Below are 22,690 nucleotides of genomic sequence, written 5' to 3'. Positions count from 1 at the left end.
GTCTACTTTTTCATTTAATCTGATATGGATCTTCATCAAGTGACGACCGATAATATAGAATACTTATTACAAAACTGGTCTCAAAGCACATCCTAAAACTGTTCTTAAAGTCCACCTCTAAGCTAGTCTCAAAGCACATCCCAAAACCAGTCTCAGAGAACATCCCCAAACTAGTCCCAAAGCCCATTCTCAAACTAGTCTCAAAGCAGATCTCTAAACTTGTCTGAAAACTTACCTCATAGCTGTTGTCAAAACTAATATAAAAACTGATCTTACATTGAAGTTTTTTTAAATCTTTGTCCTGGAAAATCTGTAAATTCTCACAGTGACTAAATTCAGGCCTTCGCTGGTAAAGGTGTCAGCTGCAGCTACATTCAGTGTGAATGTTGTATTTTGAAGACAAGTCGATAAAAAGTTTAAAAGTTCTTCATTAACTTGTGGTAACCAGATAAGGCATTACAGTGGATTTTTAATACTGTCAACATATTTTTTCAAAACCATACAAAACCTTAAAGTTACCGTACAAGCAAGTATTGAGCTTCCACATGTGTGTACTTATCTAGACCTTTGCATGGCACCAAAATGGATGCAGCAACTGTTTATTTAGTTTATTAGTTTAATATAATTGTTGTTATTTTTTAAAGATGAATCCACTGTAACGCCTTATCTGGTTACCACAAGTTAATGAAGAACTTTTAAACGTTTTATCAAATTGTCTGCAAAATATTACATTCATACTGACTGTAGCTGCAGCTGACACCTTTCCCAGCGAAGGCCTGAATTTAGTCACTGTGAAAGTTTACATATTTCCCAGGACAGGGACTCAAAAAAAACTTTAATGTAAGACCAGTTTTTGTAATAGTTTTGACAACAGTTATGAGGTAAGTTTTAAGACCAGTTTTGAGATGTACTTTGAGCCCAGTTTTGGGATGTGCTTTGAGATCAGTTTTGGGATGTGCTTTGATACCAGTCTGGGGATGTGCTTTGATACCAGTTTTGTAAAAAAGCTAACAACTTAATATGTTCCTCACTAATCTCACCTGCAGGAAAGCTTTATCTTTGTACGTACCACTAAGTTTGGAAAAACTTTTTACTATATTTCGTTTACTCTGGCGTACTTGGAAAAAAAATTACATTGAATTTTAGTGAAAATTTTTATTTTCTATTCTATATATACCACGTTCATAACATCTATCCTAATTGTTACTCTATATTAAAAAAAAAGTAATAAGTATTGCATGAATACAGTATGAGGACAATTTAACTTTTGTTTTTAGAGTAAAATGTTGGGTAACCCTATTTTTTTGATTTGTTCTAACTCAGATAACTTGTTGGAAGACAAGTTTTTTGCCTTAGAGTACACAACGATGCTTCAACTTATGGTAATCGACATAGAGCAGGCTTTAAGACTCGTAATTGACCAGGCTAATGACAAAAAGAATTCGTCACCCTTAATTAACAAAAATTCAACTAAAATTGCTCAGTGCAAAGTAGACAATAAAATTGCATACGAACAAGAATCTGCACGTGCAGAAAATTATAATAGTCGCACACGATCAGTAAAACAAGTAGAAATTGAACAATTAGAAATTATATTTTCCAATGAAGACACTGAAAAGGTCAAGGAAATATTAAGAGTGGAAAATAATGAAGAACTGCATAGCACAGAAGAGATAGAAACAGTTGAAGTCAACGGAAGTATCAACGGAAAATGAAATATCGAACGTAATACAAAGAAAATATTGGTTGCATATTTTTGGAAATGCTACAGTTGAAAATCTACTTCTTTTATATATTTATTACGATGAGATAGAGGTTAATAACCCATTAGGAAGCCATGCTAGAGTTAATAAATTTGGGGTAGTCTACGCTACTATTGCGTGTCTTCCACGCAACTTAGCCTCTCGATTACATTACATTTACATTTATTATTTACATTATTTACATTCGATACTTTTTTATATGATAATTAAAGTAGAAGATAAAAAAAAAAATCAACGAATCAGCAAGTTTTGAAGGATTCGGTACATAAATTAAATTTTCTTCAAAGCCAGGGCATTTCAATAACGGTTGACCGTAAAAAAATTAATATGAAATTCCAACTTGTTTTCTCATCTGATGATAATCTCGGTTTTAATAGTATCTGTAGCTTCGTAGAGTCGTTTAGAATTCATGTGTACTGTCGGATTTGCAGTGCTTTATCAATGGAATGCTCAGAAATGTACGTAGAAAATGTAATCAAGTTGAGAAATATTACTAACTATGAGAACAATGTCAAAAAGTCTAATAGTAGTTACATAACAATGTTTTTTTTAATAATGTAAATAACTTTCAGATTTGCATCAATAAAAGTATCAACGTTATGCACGATTTCCTAGAAGGGGCTGCCGTATATGTTATTAGAGGAGTTTTGTACAATTTTATATACGTTGAAAAAATATTTACCAAAGAAAAATTAAATAACCTAATTAAAGATTTTCCATATTCCTCGAATGATTCAAACAAACCGCCTTAAATTTCCAAAAAAAGACGTAAAGAAAAATTAAACCTGAAATTGTCTGCCTCTGAAATGTGGTGTTTTATTAGGTATCTAGGAGTTATGATTGGGCACTTGATTCCGCCTAAAAATGAAAAAGCTCAAGAATTATGGAAAATGTATTTGATTCTAGGAAAAATTACAGCCATACTTATGTGCGCGTATTTAACTGTAGATAAGATAAAAAAAGTTAATGAGCTAGTTAAAAATCTCCATGAACTGTATGTCAAACTAATCGGACCGTTGAAACCTAAGTTTCATTTTTCAACCCACTATGCAAACATTTTACTAGAATTTGGTTCATGCATACATTTTATGGCTATGAGATACGAATCGCGACATAGAGACATAAAAAAAATGCTTTAGCAAGCAGTTTACGAGTAAACTTGTTAAAAACAATCACATAGAAAAAAAACTAAAAACTGTAATTTCCTATTTTTTATGAAAAAATGGGAGCCTTCCAGCTGTGCAACTTACATTTTTGTGGAGCTATTTTTTACTAAGCTTTTTATATCTTGCTCAGTTAGTTTAGCTATTTTTAAGTTTTCCAATGAGTTCCTGCCACATAAAAATTCATTCACTTCGGTGGTGCTTAATGTGCGTTTTTTTGACGTGTTCACGTTGGCCAAGATGAGGCTTTTCTGTATTATGTTTTCGTCATGTACTGCATTAGAGATCAACCGAGAAAAATCACTCCAGGCCGTAATTTCTTTAGCATCAGCTTCTATTTCACGTTCCAAAAGCGATGTGAGAACTTTGGCGATACCTTCCATACAAGCTTTGAGCTTTTTTTGTTTGCTTACAATTCTATCGTTTCTTGTAAGATATTACTTATTTATTGAGAGCTTTATCTCCTTGTTTATTTTTTGCTGGTCTAGGAATAAGCGATTCTGGGTGCTTTTTACGGAGCTCTGCTCTCTTCTCTTTTGGTGACACAACTTGCATTTCTCTGCCCAACGCACAGCAAAAGTGGAGTAAACTGCTAAAGCTAAATCTCTTTCTTCCACTGTGCGCTGCCCTATTACTCCGAGAATATTACCACTAAGGTCCTTTTTAGTCGCGGATGCATCTTTTTTTGGATCGTTGCCTTTCTTGAGTGAAGTCTCTCCATCGTTTGCACTCAGACTATTCCAGGGTGATGAGTCTGTAATGCAAGTATTAAGGAGACGTTAAGTCTCGGAAGCTGTTTGAGATTAGGCCTCATATGCAAAATCACGATTGGTGTTTTTCGCATGTCTAGATTCACAAGGAAACATACTTACGTAGACCTATTATGTCGAGAAACAATATATAATTTTTAAATTAGGTCATATACGAGGTGTATGCGACATATATGCATTGTCTCTCACGCAAATCAAATGTTGCCTTTCTAGGTTAGAGCTCAGTGTTACTAAATGCATTACTAAATTCGATGAATTCACACGCCAAATAGGTTGGCTGTGTTGCATGGGAGCTTCTTTTTTTAATTTTCACCTCTAGATTTATTTTTGGATGATGAGCTGGAGTTGGAATCTTGTGGCTCATGGTAATGCCTTTTTAGAGATGGAGGGCGGCTGTCCAAGCAAACAGAGCTCAAGCTTCTCGAACTTCGACGGCACCGTATTTTTTTTTTCTTTTTTTCTTCGATTTCTTTTTAACACTCTTCAATGCCTCCTTTGCAATGATATTACGTTATTCCTCTGACAAATAATCTTGATGTCTCTTCTTGTTGCCCATTTTTTTCACCTTGCGAAAAAAGACGTGTGACTTTTATAAATACTCAGTGTACAAATTCAAACTTATCGTACTATCTTGCATATATATGGTGTGGAAAAGGCCAAAGACAGTTTTTTTAGAGCTTAATATTAATATTTGTACATCTATCTACAAAAGTATATTTAAAAATAAAAATCCTGGCGAATTGGATGTCCGAAGATACACACAACCCATACGTACAGTAACTGTTACGTTTGTGCAAAAATTTGAGTGCATAAAGATTTTGTAAAAACACTTTGTTTATAGTTATTCAGTGATATAATATGTAAAAAAATAAATACAAAACTTTTTGACCATCATGAATACAAATTTAGTAAGTTTTTTGAACCAGAAGTTTTTAAATTTTTTACATTTAAGTAGGTAATTCGTGTATAAAATCAGTCTTAAATGAGTATATTCATGGCAATCGTAAAATTTGAGTGTCATGTTTTTACATTTACTTTCTGTTTGCATAACTCACTAAATTTAAAAGTTAGATTTCCAAGAATTATAATAGTCGTAACTTTGCTTAATAATTTAAAATTATTACGCATCAATTTTGTAACTTTTACTTTATACCTATACATACTTTAATTCCAGATTTTATAATTTTTTATCTTATCTTTTTATTAAATTGTGACTCCTAACGTTGAATCCAGTATTAATAGTAGTAGCCAATACATATAGTGTTAATGATTCTGATAGTTGCTTGTATGTATTGAACGTAGTTAACTCTAGTCATTTCTTCGCAAATAATACTATCAAGCCACATAAGTCTCAACAAGCAAAGAGCCAACATTTATTGTGCTCTGTACTTCACTAACTGCTATTAGTGTATGTATACGCTATTAAATACATAAACTAAACGCTATTTTCAAAATGGCTAAAATCATCGAAAGTTTTTATTTCCTCTGCAACTCCTAAACAACAACTAAAAGATAAATTACTTAGTTCTCATTATGTTACAAAAATTTATAACGGATACAAATTTGAAATTAATTCACAGAAGAAAGTTAGTGGAAAGTACGGATTCAATTTACTAAATTTTAAAAGATTAAGGAAAACTTAATTTAAGTCAAATTTTAAGATTACAAAACTTTATTACGTGTACCAACTAAATAATAATGTGCTCTAAAAATCAAACTTACTTTTTAGCGAGCTTTTGTCTTTCTTCGGGGGTGTAGTCAAGAGAACCTATGGTTCCATTTCCAGGAGTTGGCATAAAGGCTATAAGTGCAAGCAATGCTGTTCTGATGCTCCAGGATGGTTGCCATGTTTCAGGATGATGACCAGATATACTTAAACAAATTTTTTTATTTATCTCGAATCGTCCATTTGGCTGTAACATAATCAGATGTAAATTAATATATCAGAGGTTACATTTCAAAGCTAGAAAAAAGAGGCAAAGCTGTACTAACAGTCAATAAAATGATATTAGGTGGCTTCATGGGGTACTCTGGAGGCAGGATAATACGACCATGATATACACCTCCCTCGAACTCTGTGGACATTGGACCCTGGACAGTAAAGTGCCATTCAAAGAGATTTTCTTCCAGAGGGTAAGAATAGTACTCTTCAGTTGGTTTATGCAGTTCTTTTGCCTCACGCATAAGCCGCTTGACAGCTGAAATATTTATCTCTTCAGTATTTATAAATCATGATTTTATATTATACAAAAAACTAAATTTTACAATTCACAATAGTGCATATGGTTCCATTATTTGCACAACTTCAAACGCTGCAATCTCTGAGTATTGCAAGAAAAATTAGTTGCCTTTGAAACAGAATTTTGTATAAAATATCTTTAGGGTAAGACTGCCCTTATTTTACTTAATTATTAATCGAGGGCAGTAAGGAGATAATTAAAGTTTCCTACCATATCAATAAGGATACTTTAATTATACAGCTTTGTAACATTACTTATTCAACAGCTAGCTATTTTATTGAAAAAAATAAATAGCCGCACATTCTTGACACTTGAAAGAATAAATCAAGCACACGCATGACAAGATTGTTTTTAGAACAGCAGACTTCATCACGGCATTTTATGCACGTACACGTGCCCCCCGTCACCTTCTCGCGGGAGCGACCCAACTCCCTTAACGTAACATTACTAATAAGGTAGAAAACTCTAACTATCTCCAAACTGCCATTCAATTTTTTATTTTATTTATATAATACATTATACAATGCATGTGTACAACACCTTCTTATGCACATGTAATGGAAAGTAAGGAGAACAAATTAAGAAAAGGAGTTTAATTCATATCGTTCTCGAACACTATCTGAACTCATCACTCACTTGCTAACGATACCTATGCAAAATTAAAATTAAAACTGATTATATGTATTGTACATCGCTAATCACCTATCTTCACTTACTTTTGATAAAACACATCACTTGTTCTTCGAAATAAAGTAGTTTTGCGTAAGTATTTAACACTGAACAAGTCAAAAAATTCTTAAAAATTGATTACCAAGTATAATTTTCACAACAAAACATAAATCGATACTTTTTTTCAGTCTTACATATTGCCTAATCTTCTTTACCTCAAGAAACTCCGAAATAAAGCAGTTTTGCGTATTTTTTGATCGTTTTGAACATAATAAAATTCTTAAAAAATAGTGATTAAATAAATGATTTCTCTAAAACATGAATCAGCACTTTATTCTAGTCTAACATGCTACTGAAACTTCTTAACTTCAAGCAACTTTAAAATACAACAGTTTTGCGTAGTTTTAGATCGTACTACACATCAAAAAATATTTTTCCAACTTTTTTAAAGGTAAAAAACTTAAATATAAAGCATTTATTCATGATTTTTACTGTTTTGGAAGTGAAATTATTCAGAACAAATTGTATGGTTTTTTATTTTCACTACTCAATTATAAATCATACTAGTGTGGGTAAACTAGATACCCCTATTTGATGAAAATCCAGACTAGGCCAAAAAAAATTTTTTTGCGTAGATCTCGAGCCCGATAACAAACGTAACCACTTTCGAACAAAAAAAATGTCAGCAAAAGGTCCAAAAAATGGTAAAAATGGTCAAATCAGGTTTTTTGCTTCAATCGGAAAAGCTGTAATTTGACCAATAAACGTTCTATATGAAAAAGATGCGCAATTATAAGACGAACAAAATGAGCTCTAGTGAACCAAAATCAGCCTTACCGTTTTTCCGCAAATTGCCAAAAACTGCCGATTTCACCCTACATTTCGGTATTTTATAACTATAGTTCTAACTAATATTTTGACTTCAAATTTCAACAGAACATGGGTTTTATGATACTTAACAAACCTACAAAATTTTAAGACGATCGGATGTAAACTTTTTGCAAACCATCAAATAAACTAAAAAAAGTTCCTTCCGAAAAATGGCTCTAAAGAAGTTGTTAGACCACATAGAACCATTTTCAAAATGTTTTCTCTTAATAAGATGTTAATCGAAGACTGCTTATATTTTCGTATTTCTACCTTTTTCGTAAGTATCCTCAAAATGTATCAGAAAATAGTGTTTTTTTGCCAAAAACCAGTGGCAGCGCTGGATCGTCACAGCCGCGGTGCTGCGAAGAAGTGTGCGTAGTTTCAATAGGCGGAGCACTCAATCCAGCACGGCCGCAAGCCACCGCGGGTACTTTGCGAAAAAACACTATTTTTCGATACATTTTTAGGGTACTTACAAAAAAGTTAGAGATACGAAAATTTAAGCAGTGTCAGATTAACATTTTATTAAAAGAAAACATTTTGAAAAAAGATTCTACGTGGTCTAACATCTTTTTTAAAGCCATTTTTTGGAAGGACCTTTTTTTAGTTTATTTGACGGTTTGCAAAAAGTTTACATCCGATCGTCTTAAAATTTTGTAGGTTTGTTAAGTATCATTAAACCCATGTTCTGTAAAAATTTGAAGTCAAAATATTAATTAGAACTATAGTTATAAAATATCAAAAAATAGGGTGAAATTGGCAGTTTTTGGCAATTTACGGAAAAATGGTAAGGTCGATTTTGGTTCACTAGAGCTCATTTCGTTCGTTTTAACATTGTGCATCTTTTTCATATACAAGATTTTTTGGCCGAATTACAGCATTTTTGATAAAAGCGAAAAACCTGATTTTGCCATTTTTACCATTTTTTGGACCTTTTGCTGACATTTTTTTTGTCCGAAAGTGATGACGTTTGTTCTTGAGCTTGATATCTATACTAAAAAAATTTTTTCGGCCCAGTCTGGATTTTTCAGTCGAAAATCTAGTTTGCTCACACTTTACGTATTTTTTACAGATAATATCGCTGTGTGATACTAACCCCTAAACAATTATTGATACATGCATTTTACTTTATTTATAATCATTTTTTACCGTTTTATTACCCGTAGCGTGTAAAGAAAAATCCAATATATTGATACATAGATTTTTAAAGAACAAAAATAATCTTATGTAAGAAATATATTTATTATGTTGAAGAAATGATAATGAGATTATTTAAGTTTGCGATTAAAAAAAAAAAAAAATTGAAGTACAAAAATTTAATATTGGGTAGCTTTCCACTAATTAGTTGACAGCAGTTCATATTTTTCTTAGCAGTATTCAGTTGTAGATATTTCTTCAGTTGCACTCTAGTATCTAATTGCACTTAAAGTATGTTTAGACGAGACTTTGAAACCATAAGCCTTAGAAATTTTTGGTATTGATTGCACTGAAGACAAATTTTTTGCCTGTTTTCCAGATATTCTGACGAAGTCTTGTTGACTGTAGTAAAAAAATGTGATGTTAAAAACTTGTTCTTCGCCCTTTTTAAAAAGTTGGTTAGAATTTAGGATAGAGTCATTTTCTTTATCGTATACGCTGACATGTGTTGCTTGACTTTTTAATGTTGCCTCTACTCCGTCGGAAGCTCCCTTGCTGGGCGCCGTAGCATTAAAACTCCATTTTGCCCTAAAAAATTTTTTTTCTTATGGTCTACTAAATTAATCATTTTAAACTAGTTGTTAAAAAGCTGCACTGCTTTAACTGACATATTAGAAAAAATTCAAATTTTTTAGCATGGTGATGGTTTCTCTTTTGATGAAATTTAAAATTGCACTATTTGAAAAATATGTACATTTATTATGTATTGTTAAAATTACACTATTAAAATTAGAATCCGAATTTGTAACAAATATTTCAAAACATACTTTATCTGTTCACCATTTTCTTGGAATAACAAAAAAATTTACAATTCTATTTTCTATTTTTCATAATAACTTTGAAAACTTGGCATTATTTAAATGAAGATTATCACCTTATTTATGTATTTGAAATGATGGTTATGGGAATGAAAATTTTAGTCATTTTAATGGCATTCTACTCATGATGCTGATTTTAATGACAGAAAGAATTTATCAAAAATCACCCTATAAAAATTTTTGTTAGGTTCCGAAAGGCCTATTATCATTGTTAAAGTCTCGTTATGAATTATCGACTTTTTCTAAAGATTTTTTTTGGATCTTAGAAGCTTCATCCTACATAATTTCATCAAGTACCTAATACTTTTTAAGATTTTTAGTTTCAAGAATGCACTTTTAATATTGTCTAATTCTAATAGTAATTCAGAAGTTTTTCAACTTGTCAATTCCTTAAGATGTTATATCAAGAAATATTAAGGCAATATTGATTAAAATAAAATAATAAATCGAAGTTTTGTGCAAAAATGTTTTATGTGTACCACCTAGATCGCCAATAAAAATAATTTTATGTTCAATGTCACATATTTGATCGAAAATCTACTTTTGTTTACCGTTTATTAGAGAATACAATTAATGAAACATATTAATGCTATACGTTATGTTACTTGTGTCATTACTTTTTTCTGTACAATTGTTTACGGGTATAGGTACATTAAAACTTTTTCGACACGCCGTATAAGACATCTGTTGTGGCTCTAAGAACCTTGATTTACACACGCTCCTCATAGCTCGTGCTGCGTACTTATGCTAGTGCGTGTGGACGTCAAGGTCTTTGCAGAGCCACATTAGATGGCTCATAATCTCGCTCCCTGTGCACGATGTGTCGAAAAGTTGTACACACTGCATCGACGAGAGGTTATGTGACTGACACGCGTGCGTCAATCGCCTTCCCAACGTAGTAGTATCGTAAAGTACTATAACATTTTTTATTTCCAGACTCAAAAACCTCATTCAACTAAACAAGTGCATTATTTTCTTTGTTATTTAAATAATCTTCTGAAAAGCAATACTTAAATTTCTTTCAAATTGTATCACTTAGAATAATTGATGAAAATAAAAACCAAGTGAAAAATTATTGTTAATAAAATGGTCTGCTTACATTAACTACTTTTTTGAAAATTTTTTTGATTGGAGAATCGTGATTTACTGAACCCATACTAATAGCAATTCAAAATTTTTTCACGTGTTTTTTAAGTCTTTTAAACTTAAAGCACCTTTTTTTACTCAATAATAATAAAAAAAGCTCTTAGCCTGTTCGAAAAAACACATCCAATCTACCTACATTTATGATTTTTTTTTGAAGTGAAACTTCTTATGGCACGTTGTGAATTTTTTCGAGCGACACGAAATTTCTGAGCCCCCCACCACTCCAGCCGCTCTCTCTCTGCTTCGTCCCCCTTGCCGCCAGAGCAGTGCATATACGCGTAGAGTGGGACGTGGGACGGCCTTCCTCTCTGCCTCGCTCTGCCTAGACAGAGAGAAAGGCCGTCCCACGATTATGTGTGTGTGTGTGTGTATGTGTGTGTGTAATGAGGTATTATTTGTTATTAAATAACCTCAAATTCGTATTTTAGTTGTACTTTTCTGACATATGAGTTATGAATTGCGAAAAAATTATAGTATACTTTGAAAATTAATAGAAATGTCCACAAATTAATCTAAAGTGTTTTTATAACAATTAAACCTCATAAAATAAAAAAAATCGTCATATCTCAACGGAGAAGCAAAATAGGCCAAAAATACCGATTTTTTACGGGTACCCTAAAAAGGAAATAAAATATCGAGACGCACAAATAGAGGTGTCATTTGTTGTGATTACTTAACCTCAAATTTGTATTTTCGCTCTATCTTTATGAAATTGGAGTTATAAATTGCGAATAAATTACAGTATACTTTAAACATTATTAATACAGATGTTCACAAAGAAATTTAAAGTGTTTTCATGACACCATAACCTCATAAAATAAGAAAAATCGTCATATCTCGACGGAGAAGCAAAATACGCTAAGAATACCGATTTCTTACGGGTATCTTAAAGGAGAAATAAAATGTTGAGACGCACAAATTGAGGTGTCATTTGTTATGATTACATAACCTCAAATTCGTATTTGCGGTCTATCTTAATGAAATTGGAGTTATAAATTACGAAAAAATTGCAGTATACTTTAAACATTAATGCAGATGCGTGCGAAGAAATTTAAAGTGTTTTCATGACAACATAATCTCAAAAAGTTATAAAAAACACCATATCTCGAAGGAGAAGCAACATAAGTCGAAAATACCAATTTTCATGGGTTTACTAAAGGGGAAAAAACAATCGAAGCGTACAATTCGGTTTGATGAATACATGATTTTTAGCCATTTTAAATACGAAATTTTTTTACTTGTTTAATGTTATTGAAAAAAATTTACTTATTCAACTTGTAGCAATAACACATATGATTGCTTCTCATATAATTTTCTGTATAAAATGAGTTCAGTATTTGATACTTGAAGTTTTACTTCGATCGTGGGTCCCACAACCCATTTTTTTTTACTCGTCTTCCTTTCTATTTTTTTACTTTGTTATTAAAAACGTTAAATTAAGTTTTTCTGCAAAACAATCGACTTAATTTAATTCAAACCAAGCTATTAAAGAAGTTTCCCACTTATTTATGGATCCATCCAATTTTGTTACTTCGTAAATAATGTTTGGCCTGTCTTCAAACTGAATTGATAGAATAATAACTACCTAACTTCTACCACTAATCGAAAATTTTCGTATTTTTTTCCGAAATTCACAAAATGCTTATTGATTTACGGAATTAAATATTAAGATATTTTCTTTAAAACGTTAAGACACGTTTTATTACCTTGTTCTCAATTTTAAACCATTTATACAGTTACAGAGTTAAATTTTAATAAATGTTATAAGATCTAAATCTGTGAGACATGAGCGACACTGTATAAAATTATAAGGAGGATAGAGGGGTTGGGAGGGAGGAATTAAAAATCAAAGAACTTTAAAAATAATAAAAATGTGTATAGCGTTTTTATTACTCTTATAAAGTTATATGAAGGGTGGTAAGGGGGGAGGGATCAAGGGTGGGGGAATTTAAATGACTCTCCTTACGACTATATGTAGACAAACTAGGAGTTATGCAGAATTTTGCACAATTCTACCATGTTATTAATATAGATTTTGGAAGAAAATTAAATCTGCATAAGTCACTTGAACTTAACACACATGTATACTTGTAATATTGTATTAATATTAACACAAAATTTTATTAGACATCAAAAGGAACATGATTCAGGAAAAACAATCAAACACATACATAATAATAAAAAATTTGAGAGATCTACAAATTTAAAAGAACATATAAGAACTCACAGTAGATATAAAATTAAACAAATTTGTACAGAATGTGGAAAAGGATTTCCAAGGTCAGAAAGTTTGAAGAGACGAATGAAACTTCAGAATGTACAATTTTCCTTAAGTAAATTATTATTCTATCACACAGATTTTTTTTTTTCACTATTACAAGAAATGATTTTCAAAAATTTTACTATCATACAAATATAAAACTTCTAAAAAAAATTTCAAAGTCTTTTGTACAACTTATTACGAACTTCTAAATCGAATTAACTTCGCAGAAGAACTTTGACCAAAAAAACAGTTAAATATAAAAGTAGAAATTATGGGGGATGGGTGGGGGAAGGAAGGGGATGGAGAGATCTAGAAAGCGATGTTATGTAATATAAAAAAACAGCAAGAAAATAAACGGAAAACAAGGTATTTTGATGGGGATGAGTGGGGGATGGCGGGGGTTGTAGAACGTGAGAGGCTGAATCCTCTTAAAATAACTATACAATACAGAAAGATACATATGATTATTAAATTATGAAAGGTAACTTACGCAGACTCTACGTGCTTATTTTCATTAATTATTTTACTTAAATTTTATTCTTTGTGTACCATTTGATGGTTTCTATGATCAAATTATATTGCTTCGATAATTCTCTTCTTGTTACATACTTGATCTTAGAAGTTCTTCGATTTTTTACGATAGAAGTGTCTCTTTGCCTTTATTGTTCTCTTCAATAGTTTTCTAGCCCTCAAAGTTGTTTCGCTTTTTTTATCATCAAATCCAAATTTATCCATTTCTTTTACTGATTATTTTTTAACTTTCTCCTAGCTATCTCATACACACAAACATGTTTTTGCTTTTGTTATGCTACTTAGTATGATGTGCACGTTTTATTTTTGTATCCCTTATTTCCACTTTTTCTTATATTATTATTTTTTACTTCCCACGTCCCATCTTTGTTTCCTGTTATTTAAACTTTGCTTTCGTGTTCTCCTCCTAACATTCTTATGGTAGTATGTCTTGTCTAATAAATTTATAACTGTCACTAAATCTCAATTTATCTCTTTTCTCGCAATCCCATTGAATTTCCAGTTCTATTCTCATTGTTTCATCTGTTTAAATTTTTGTTTTTTTCATTTTTTTTTTTGTATATCTATTGTATTTACTCCACCCTTTTTTTACTGACAAGCCTTAAGCAATTTTTTAATCTATTTTGAGTTATTGTTGTTTGATCTTTCTCTTCATTATTTTTTTAAACAAATTGCAATTAATCCATTCTCACACTTCTGTAAAATCTTGATTGGATAGTTTCCTGCTTTTTTATTTGCCTTTATATTTTAGCTTCTTTGTACTTAGTCTAGACTCTATATTGAATTTGGTGAATTTTTATTGACCCCATTGCTATTTTTACTTACCTCCACTGAACATTTTTAATCCTTACTCTTCTTTCCCATCCCCACATTTTTGCCACGTATTAACATGCACACTTTACTATAAAATCTTATATGTAGTCTTTTGTTTAAATTTCATGATGCCACACTCTTATTGTTTTTCATCTTTCCGCTATTTACGCTGTAATTAACATTTTATTTAAAATCCCTCCCAATTCTTCTTCTCGATTTATTGACATGATAGTAGACGCACAAAAAAAAATATTACGAATCAATTTCTCAGCGTTGGCGGTTAAGTCAGGATATAAAACGGGGCCCATAAGGGTTGTTGTCAAACAAACATGATTTTGTATTATTGGGTAACTTGCAAAAGCCCGGTAGTGCCACTATACGTCTCACATAGTGAGTCGCATAGAAGGTGTACTAGTGTAGAGTGACGCAGCCTACTATGCCCATTTTTTTTTTTTTTTTTTTTCAATACTATTGAAAGCTTGGTGTAGCATAGTTAGGAGTATGTAAACAAGACAAATTCTTATAAGTCAGAATGTTTCAAAATGAACAAACAGAAAAGAAAAGTGACATTCAGGCAAGAGAGTGTTATTATTCCTTGTAATCAGAGTAGTAATGTTAATCTACTTCTCATAAAAACTTTCTACTTTAATGGACTAGAATTAACCTACAAGGTCTTGAAAAATGTCGTACATGCAGTGGATGTTGTTGGAAAGAAGAATTATTTTAATCCTCATTTTAATAGGAACAGGTTGTATGTACACCTGCAAACTGTATGTTAGAGAGTCTAACACTGTTTTTGTGGCACACCATTGTCTGTTTCCATAATCGATGAAAGGAACAAACATGATTTCTGGGAGTTATTTTACGCAAGTTATCTTCAAGAAGGAACTTTTTCTTACTAAGTACTAAAAAGACAGATGAGCGATCGAAAGCCGTAAACAGATATATGATTGGTATTGGTATTGGTATTGGTATTTTTATTTCTAGGACTCTTTTCAGCTTTTGTCATATCAGAGACCTTTTTGGCTTTTAATTTTTTTGCCCTAACCGTACAGTGTGTGAGTCTTTCGTGCAGACTCCTTACAAAGTATCCTTCAGACGACTTGGCCATCCATCCTGCTGGGTACTATTTACAGGGTGCAGCGATTATCTCAAGCACACCCCAGCTATTATCAAGTTTAATGCAATGATATTTTCCAACAAATCATCTTAATTCGCTGTACCGACATTTTTTCAACCAACAGTGACTTTTGCCTGATAAGCTGGTCAGGTGTTGGCTTTCCTTCGGAAAGAAAGTCTCTGGGTGTCCAGACATCACCAGAAAATCGACTATTGGTTTTAAAAATCGGATGAGTGATTATTCGGCACCCCGGGTACTCATCCCATCGGAAAAGCCCGAGAAAAATATCGCGATAATTTTCGATAAGATTTAAACCCACAACCTCTCGAGTATCTCCAGCTAGGAAGCTAACATGATAACCTCTAATCTATCGAAGCTCTAACGAAGATATAATAATTATGAGTGTTACTAGTACATCAGATATTATAAAAAAGCTCATTGACCCATTTAATTTATTTTTCAACAGCAACGTTAAATTCGATAAACGTGATATTAGTCTTGAAAGTAATAGTACTATTATTATTAGTAGAGTTAAATCCAAAAATTAGAGAATATTTGAAAACACTGCATTTCTATTAATTTGCTTTGTGAACCAATCATAAAATCAAAATATTACAAATAATTGGAGACTAATAGCATGAAAAAAGACAAAATTGTATGATTTATTAATAGTGCACTGAGCAATATTTTCAAGTACGAGGGATTTGATTATTTGGCTTATTGATTTATGATTTATAAAATCGCTAAAGATGGAAATACATTGCTTTAAGTTATCTAAGTGGACAAGAAAACTAAATATTCATACCTACTTTGATGAAAGAGTCATTATTTCTTATAGTATTCTTATTAATTTAACAAACTTATATGGAATTCGTAGCAATAAATTTGGTATTGGTATTGTTCCGTTTTGTGCCCATGAATGCAAGCTTTTTATCACATGGTACAAAATAATAAAATTTATAGATCTAAGGAATTTTCTTTCTAGATACGAATTTCCTTGTCTGGCCACATTGACTGGGATTTGATGTCATCTACAAGTCCATTAATCAAATCCGAAAATTACAAAAAAAGTTTAAGAATACTGATTAGTCCAAAAGTAACATCAATAAAAACTGTTTTCAAAAATAAAACCACTTAAAAAGCACATATGGAAAAAATGAGTAATGGAAAAAAATGGTGTTTGAAATTGTTTCAGACTCCGGGGCTCTAGCAAAAGTAAAAAAAAAAGTATTCTTAAGTTAAGAAGTCACTATAAAAATTCTAAAGTTCATCAATATAGGAAAAAAAAATATTCATAACAAATTATATGTTATGTTAATTGTTGAGTATTCTAACATTATACGTTAATAGGCATTTGTGTGGATGAAAGAAAATAACTTTTAGCTATCAAATCGTTCGAAAAATCAACTCTTTGAAAAATAGTATAATTGGTTTCCAGTTGAATAATGATGAAGAAAAATTAACAGCTATTTAGACAGTACTAACAGTGTGCTACTTCGCAATCTACATGTTCTAATAATCCATCCTAAAATAAATCCAGTCAATTTTTGAGTTTATAATTCGTGTGTGGTAAATTAAGTGATCTGGGCCTTAGTATAGTGTTTAAAGGAAATAAAGGCCTGTCAACAACATATAGAACTATAAAAAGAACATCAGTTTACATGGTCCCTGAATTTATGGTTAAAAAAAGGGAACTATCACTCAGTCCGATATGTGGTCAATTGGATGTATTTTTTGTTAACTGTATTCACAGTGTCTGTTTTGGAAAAAAGTGATTTCTGTGTCTTATTTAAATGTACTGTTAATTTTTGTCTCAGTATAAGTGCAATTCCGACTCATTTTTTTTTCAAATCGTACAAGCAGTCCTCAAGCTGTAGATTCATAATACTCAGGAGTGTACAAAAATGATATGAAACGTTGCACTGTCACGCATGCCACTATTCATAAACATTTATAATCCATAGTATATAAAGATGTATCAAAGTCAAAGTATTAGCAAAAAAAGTACGCAATCGAACTTGTTAAGGAAAAGGTATGAGTGGATGTGTGCCGTATGATTTTGCTGCTCTCCATTACTTGTATTCATACTACTACACAGATGACAGCACCTGTCTGCATGCGTAAGGCAGGCGCTGCCCATCACTGTATAAGCATACAGCGTGTAAAGAGGAGATAGAGGTGTGCGCGCGACTCTCTGCTGTCGAGGGTCAGATATTGCTCGGATGCTCTGCCAGTCGGTCGTGTGTGTATGTGCACGACTGCACCTAGTTGAACTTGCGTTATGTAGCTGTGTGCCTTGGTGAGTGAAATTGAATTAATTGTGATTGTGCTGTGTACTAACAGAATCTAAATTCACTACCACTATCCTTCATACCATCCCCTGAAGTTTCAGCGGCTGACCTGATACATCTCTCTGCGGTCCTACCGCAACAGAACTAAAACTTTAAAAAAAAATAATCTAATAAATAACAAGTCACTTGACAAAAATTTTGAAAAAAAAACGAAGTCTAAAATTTCTATTTTTTGTATTAAAATAGTTTTTATTAAAAAAATTACGATGAGACGTACATACGTATCATTTTGTATTGTCATAAATCGTAATCACATGTAAATTTAAAGTTAAACTTATGAATTTTTTTTATTAAGGCATAAAAGTTATAATTGTTACTTATAAACAAATTATATTTTTCAGCAAGGTTACCTAATCAGATAGATCCTAAATGTTTTGAATTATTTTATAACAACTCACTAGAAAAGTATTTGAGTGCACCGAAGCTAATTTTAAAAAAAAATTATAGATAATAAAAACATGGACACTTTTTTCTTATTAGCCTACATGAGTCATTCTTTTACAAACCGAACGGATTTTGCTAAAAATTCATCGTCACCTCTCCCATTCGGCAAAAATTTTTTTTTCCAGTTTCTATATTGAAAAATAAGAGATACGTATCCGAGGAATTTTTTTTTATCGCCCAATTTTGATTTCATAAGTTATAGCAAATTTCAAAATAGTGGTTGGAGACTCATTTTAAACAATGTACAGCTGCGAATCATTAAGAGCAACAAAATTTTCAACAATAGCACTTTTGTAGCTAAAAAGTTGAACTTTAAGAAAAAAAATTGAAGAAAAAAAAATTATCAACATATTAATATTGCTATTAACAATTTAATTGTTTTAATCGATTTTTAACAATTTCCCGCAAAATGAATCGAGTTTTTATTTTTAACATTGTATTTTGCGTCAAATTTTACGTAAAAATAATGTTTTTAAAATATGGAGACTTTTCAATTGTTATTGTTAAAATATTAATTTATGTAGCGTGTAATGGTGAAAAAAAAATAGTTTTTGAGTATAAAATTATATCTGTACCTCGTATCAAAAAAAGTCAAATGTAAAATTTGTAGATAATTGAAAGACCTACAACTTTTGTACTTACCATTTGTATTCGGAAGAAAAATCAAAACAAATATCGTCCGTAATTTATAAAGAAATTTTAAATTTGAGCCGAGATAAGCCAGATGATCTTGAAGCAGATGACGACGAGTCCTCGATAATAAGTGCTTTGCAAAAAAGTTTTAATACTTTGGCCGACCGCGTTCATAAAATTAAAATTGACTATTTTTCGATCGTGGTCTTATAAAAAAATTGAGGACACATTTCCTTCCACAACTCGTCACATGATAGGCATAGTAAAAAATGTTTCTCAAGATAAGGGATTAATTGGAGATCCAAACCCAAAACAACATCTATCTCTAGATGATAATGTTATTGATACAATTGTTAGCTTGTACCAGTCTGACGACTACACTCAATATACCGTGTGTTAATAAAATAATATACACGTCTGACGGTGCGAGTGGACAGTATAAGAATAAAAACAACTTCATTAATCCCACTCATCACTTTAAAGACTTTAAAATATCAGCAGAGTGGCATTTTTTCTCCACTTCACATGAAAAGGGGCCATGCGACGGAATAGGTGGGACTGTAAAACAACTAGCTGCCAGAGCAAGTCTTCAGAGAATTAACAATCCCATTCGAAATCCGCGAGAACTTTTTGATTGGGCCACAGAATCACTGCCAAATATTACTTGTCGTTATTTTACAAATGATGATTACGAAGAAGAAAGAAAATTAGTGTCAGAGAAATTTTTGAAAGCAACAACGATTAAGAAAACGCTAAAATATCATAGCATGGTTCCACTATCTCGTCAAGAATTAGAAGCGGGGTTATTTTCTTTGCACAAAAAAACAAATTGTGAAAATTTACAAGTGATATGATTTTGTTATGAAACTGTAAAAAAGTTTTACGTGTACATGAAAATTTTGTTATATCTATAAATAAATATTAAGCAATTATAATGTTTACTTGGTTTTTTATTACACATTTTAATTAATTCAATAAAATATAATTTCTTTAGTTAATACTGCTCATCTCCGTTTTACAAGTAAAAATCTACTCTCAATAAATGATAAAATGGTGATTTCTCGCTTTTTTGCATGATAATACAAAATTTTGAGGTTATACTAACAAATGGTAACTACAACAGTTTTAGATAGTTGAAAGATCTACAACTTTTGTAGTTACAATTTGTCAGTATAACCTCAAAATTTTGTATTATCATGCAAAAATGCGAGAAATCACCATTTTATCATTATCAAAAAAAGTTAAATGTACAAGTTGTAGATGGTGGAAAGATCTACAACTCTTACATTTAACTTTTTTTAATACGAGGTACAGATATCATTTTATACTCAAAAAACTGTTTTTTTTTTAACCATTACGCGCTACATAAATTAATATTTTAACAATAAACAATTTAAAAGTCTCCATATTTTAAAAACGTTATTTTTACGTAAAATTTGACGCAAAATACGATGTTAAAAATAAAAACTAGATTCATTTTGCGGGAAATTGTTAAAAATCGATTAAAACAATTAAATTGTTAATAACAACATTAATATGTTGATAATTTTTTTTTCTTCAATTTTTTTCTTAAAGTTCAACTCTTTAGCTGCAAAAGTGCCATTGTTAAAAGTTTTGTTGCTCTTAAGGATTCGGAGCTGTACATTGTTTCAAATGAGTCTCTAACCACTATTATGAAATTTGCTATAACTTATAAAATCAAAAATGGGCGATAAAAAAAAATTCCTTGATATAGAGTTGCGCTAGCCTCGCTAATGTGGCGAAATGTTGTAAGGCAAATGCTTAAACTATCAGAAGTACCAAAATCTGAAATCGTTGATTTACCCTTGCGAATATCGCGCCTGTAAAAGTATAACTTCAGAAATTTATGAGTTCATATTCACACTATTTACATTATTTTCTTATCAGTTTATCAGTTCGTCATTCGTAAAATCATAAAACTTAACAGTAATTCTACTTATATCAATAAGTTACGGAATATCAAAATATTTGAGTCAAGGCTTGTAAATAAGCATAATATTATAAATCATTGAAATCACACTAACAGAATTTTGTCACTTTGGTTTCTTAAATGTAGTTTCATTCATTAACAAAGGTACTGTTTTTTAAAAAGCACATTTTGTCAAGAGAAATATTCTCTATGCCTTTAAGTGAAATAGTATCCAAGGCCTGATTGGAAATTTGAGTATTATTCATTTCCCAAACGACCGTACTACCTTGTAAATGAATTTGATTGGAGGCTAACTTCCCTTCTTCTTTTACTGTCCTTTTCTTTAGTTGCAACAGTCTTCTTCTGCTTAATGGGTACAGGTTTTTGTTATTTATTGGTTTCATGAAACCAACATTTTATAGCTACATACAATGGGAACAATAAGAAGAAAAACACAAAATTAAAGTTTACTTGTTTTAGCCTCATCTATAACAGCTCTACTTTTTTTGTGTGCTAAGTGACCATTTATAGAAAGAAGAATGGTTTGTCAGGAGTTAGTATAAAAAATTTAGGATAAAATTAAAATCACTTTATATATATATATATGATAGACTAGTTATGACCACTTTTTATAGATAGGCTTGAAAATGCTACAGATGATTATAGATACGATTAGCAAACCTATCTATAAGGTTAAGACCGTATAAAAATTGTTTTTGGCAGTTTGGGACAGTAGGGACAACTAGAGGGTTATGGCAATATGTCGTAACTGGTTCCGAGAGTCTTATAACTATACTTATATGTCAAACTTTTCTGCTTTTAACGCATTTATGGTGATAATACAAAAAGGAGTATTTTAGGTGTTAAAAATTTTTTTTTTTCAATTTTGCTTATTACGTGTTCAGATAATGTTAACCATAAATGTGAAATGTTTAAAAAGTTAAGTACTATTGCTTATACGTTTGACATAATTATTTATAAACAATAGTACATAAGTTCTTACATGTAAAATATCCTAAAAAATTTTTTCGTTAACTTTATTTGAAATCATTCAAGGATCAGAACAAACTTTGAAAAATCAAAATCAGATGTAAAACAAAAAAATTTGTTCAAATTTATTGAGTCCATCTCTATCGTTAACATTATCTGAAAATGCAGTATGCAAAATTAAGAAAATCAATCCTTTTTTACATCTAAAATACCCCTTTACTGTATGGAATAAACTTCTTTGTTAATAAATGTCAAACACCTTCCTTATCCATCATTACAAATGAAGTGCTATGTATGGGTAAAGAACCACCTTAAGTAAAAAAATTTATAAAACTTCTTTACAATAAAAATCATTTTTTACAATACTTCCACTTCTCAATGCCGAATCGTATTTGGATTACAACGATTTACATGAAAAGACAACAAAGATAATCAAATTGTATAAAAATAAGAGCTATCAGACTTTCAACTCAGCATGATGTCATATTTTGCAACCTAGGTATTTAAAGTTATAAAATCATATTTTATACGGTCTTCAGTGCTAGGGTACTAAACCTATATGGTGATGATAACGTTATTTGGACGATTGAGTAATTTTTTAATTATTATTATAAAAACAGGGTACTGTTTCTCTGGAGAAACACAATATTTAGATAGAGGATTGTTAGAATTATTATAAATACCAGATAAAATGACTGAAATTTTTTTTTAATTTGCATATATGGAATCCAAATAAATGTAATCACTTATTAGCGTACCCTTGAAATTAAACCGAATCCTCTGAAACTTAGACATTACAAAGCTTATAGTATTTTATTAAGTAAATATTAACAAGTACATAACCAACAAGAACTAAGATAAGTATTTCAACGATAACTTTGGTTGAAAAAATGCGGCGCGTTGTCAATCAAGTGTATACAGGTATTATAGGTCAATGAATAAGTGAATTTTAATAGTTTTGACCAATTTATTTGCTGTG

The 22,690-nt window shown here is 31.0% G+C and overlaps 1 protein-coding gene across 7 annotated transcripts in view; it reads right to left on the bottom strand.

The window, feature by feature from the left end:
- Window positions 1-22,690, bottom strand: part of LOC106639574 (ubiquitin-conjugating enzyme E2 J1) — a 297,619-nt gene that overhangs the window by 46,387 nt on the left and 228,542 nt on the right. For all 7 annotated transcript variants that reach the window (XM_014353265.2, XM_089596643.1, XM_089596640.1 and 4 more), the window contains 2 exons: window positions 5,689-5,894; window positions 5,419-5,609 (listed from right to left, as the gene is read on the bottom strand). In XM_014353265.2, the coding sequence (XP_014208751.2) occupies window positions 5,419-5,609; window positions 5,689-5,894 (397 nt within the window). The remainder of the gene's footprint in view (window positions 1-5,418; window positions 5,610-5,688; window positions 5,895-22,690) is intronic.

The sequence above is a fragment of the Copidosoma floridanum genome, unplaced genomic scaffold, assembly GCF_036245765.1.
Source record: "Copidosoma floridanum isolate Cflo_tuat_1 unplaced genomic scaffold, Cflo_Japanese_pri ptg000030l, whole genome shotgun sequence".
NCBI lineage: Eukaryota > Metazoa > Arthropoda > Insecta > Hymenoptera > Encyrtidae > Copidosoma > Copidosoma floridanum.
Note: the sequence above shows the minus strand (reverse complement) of the source record. Positions and strands in the feature narration are given on the sequence as shown.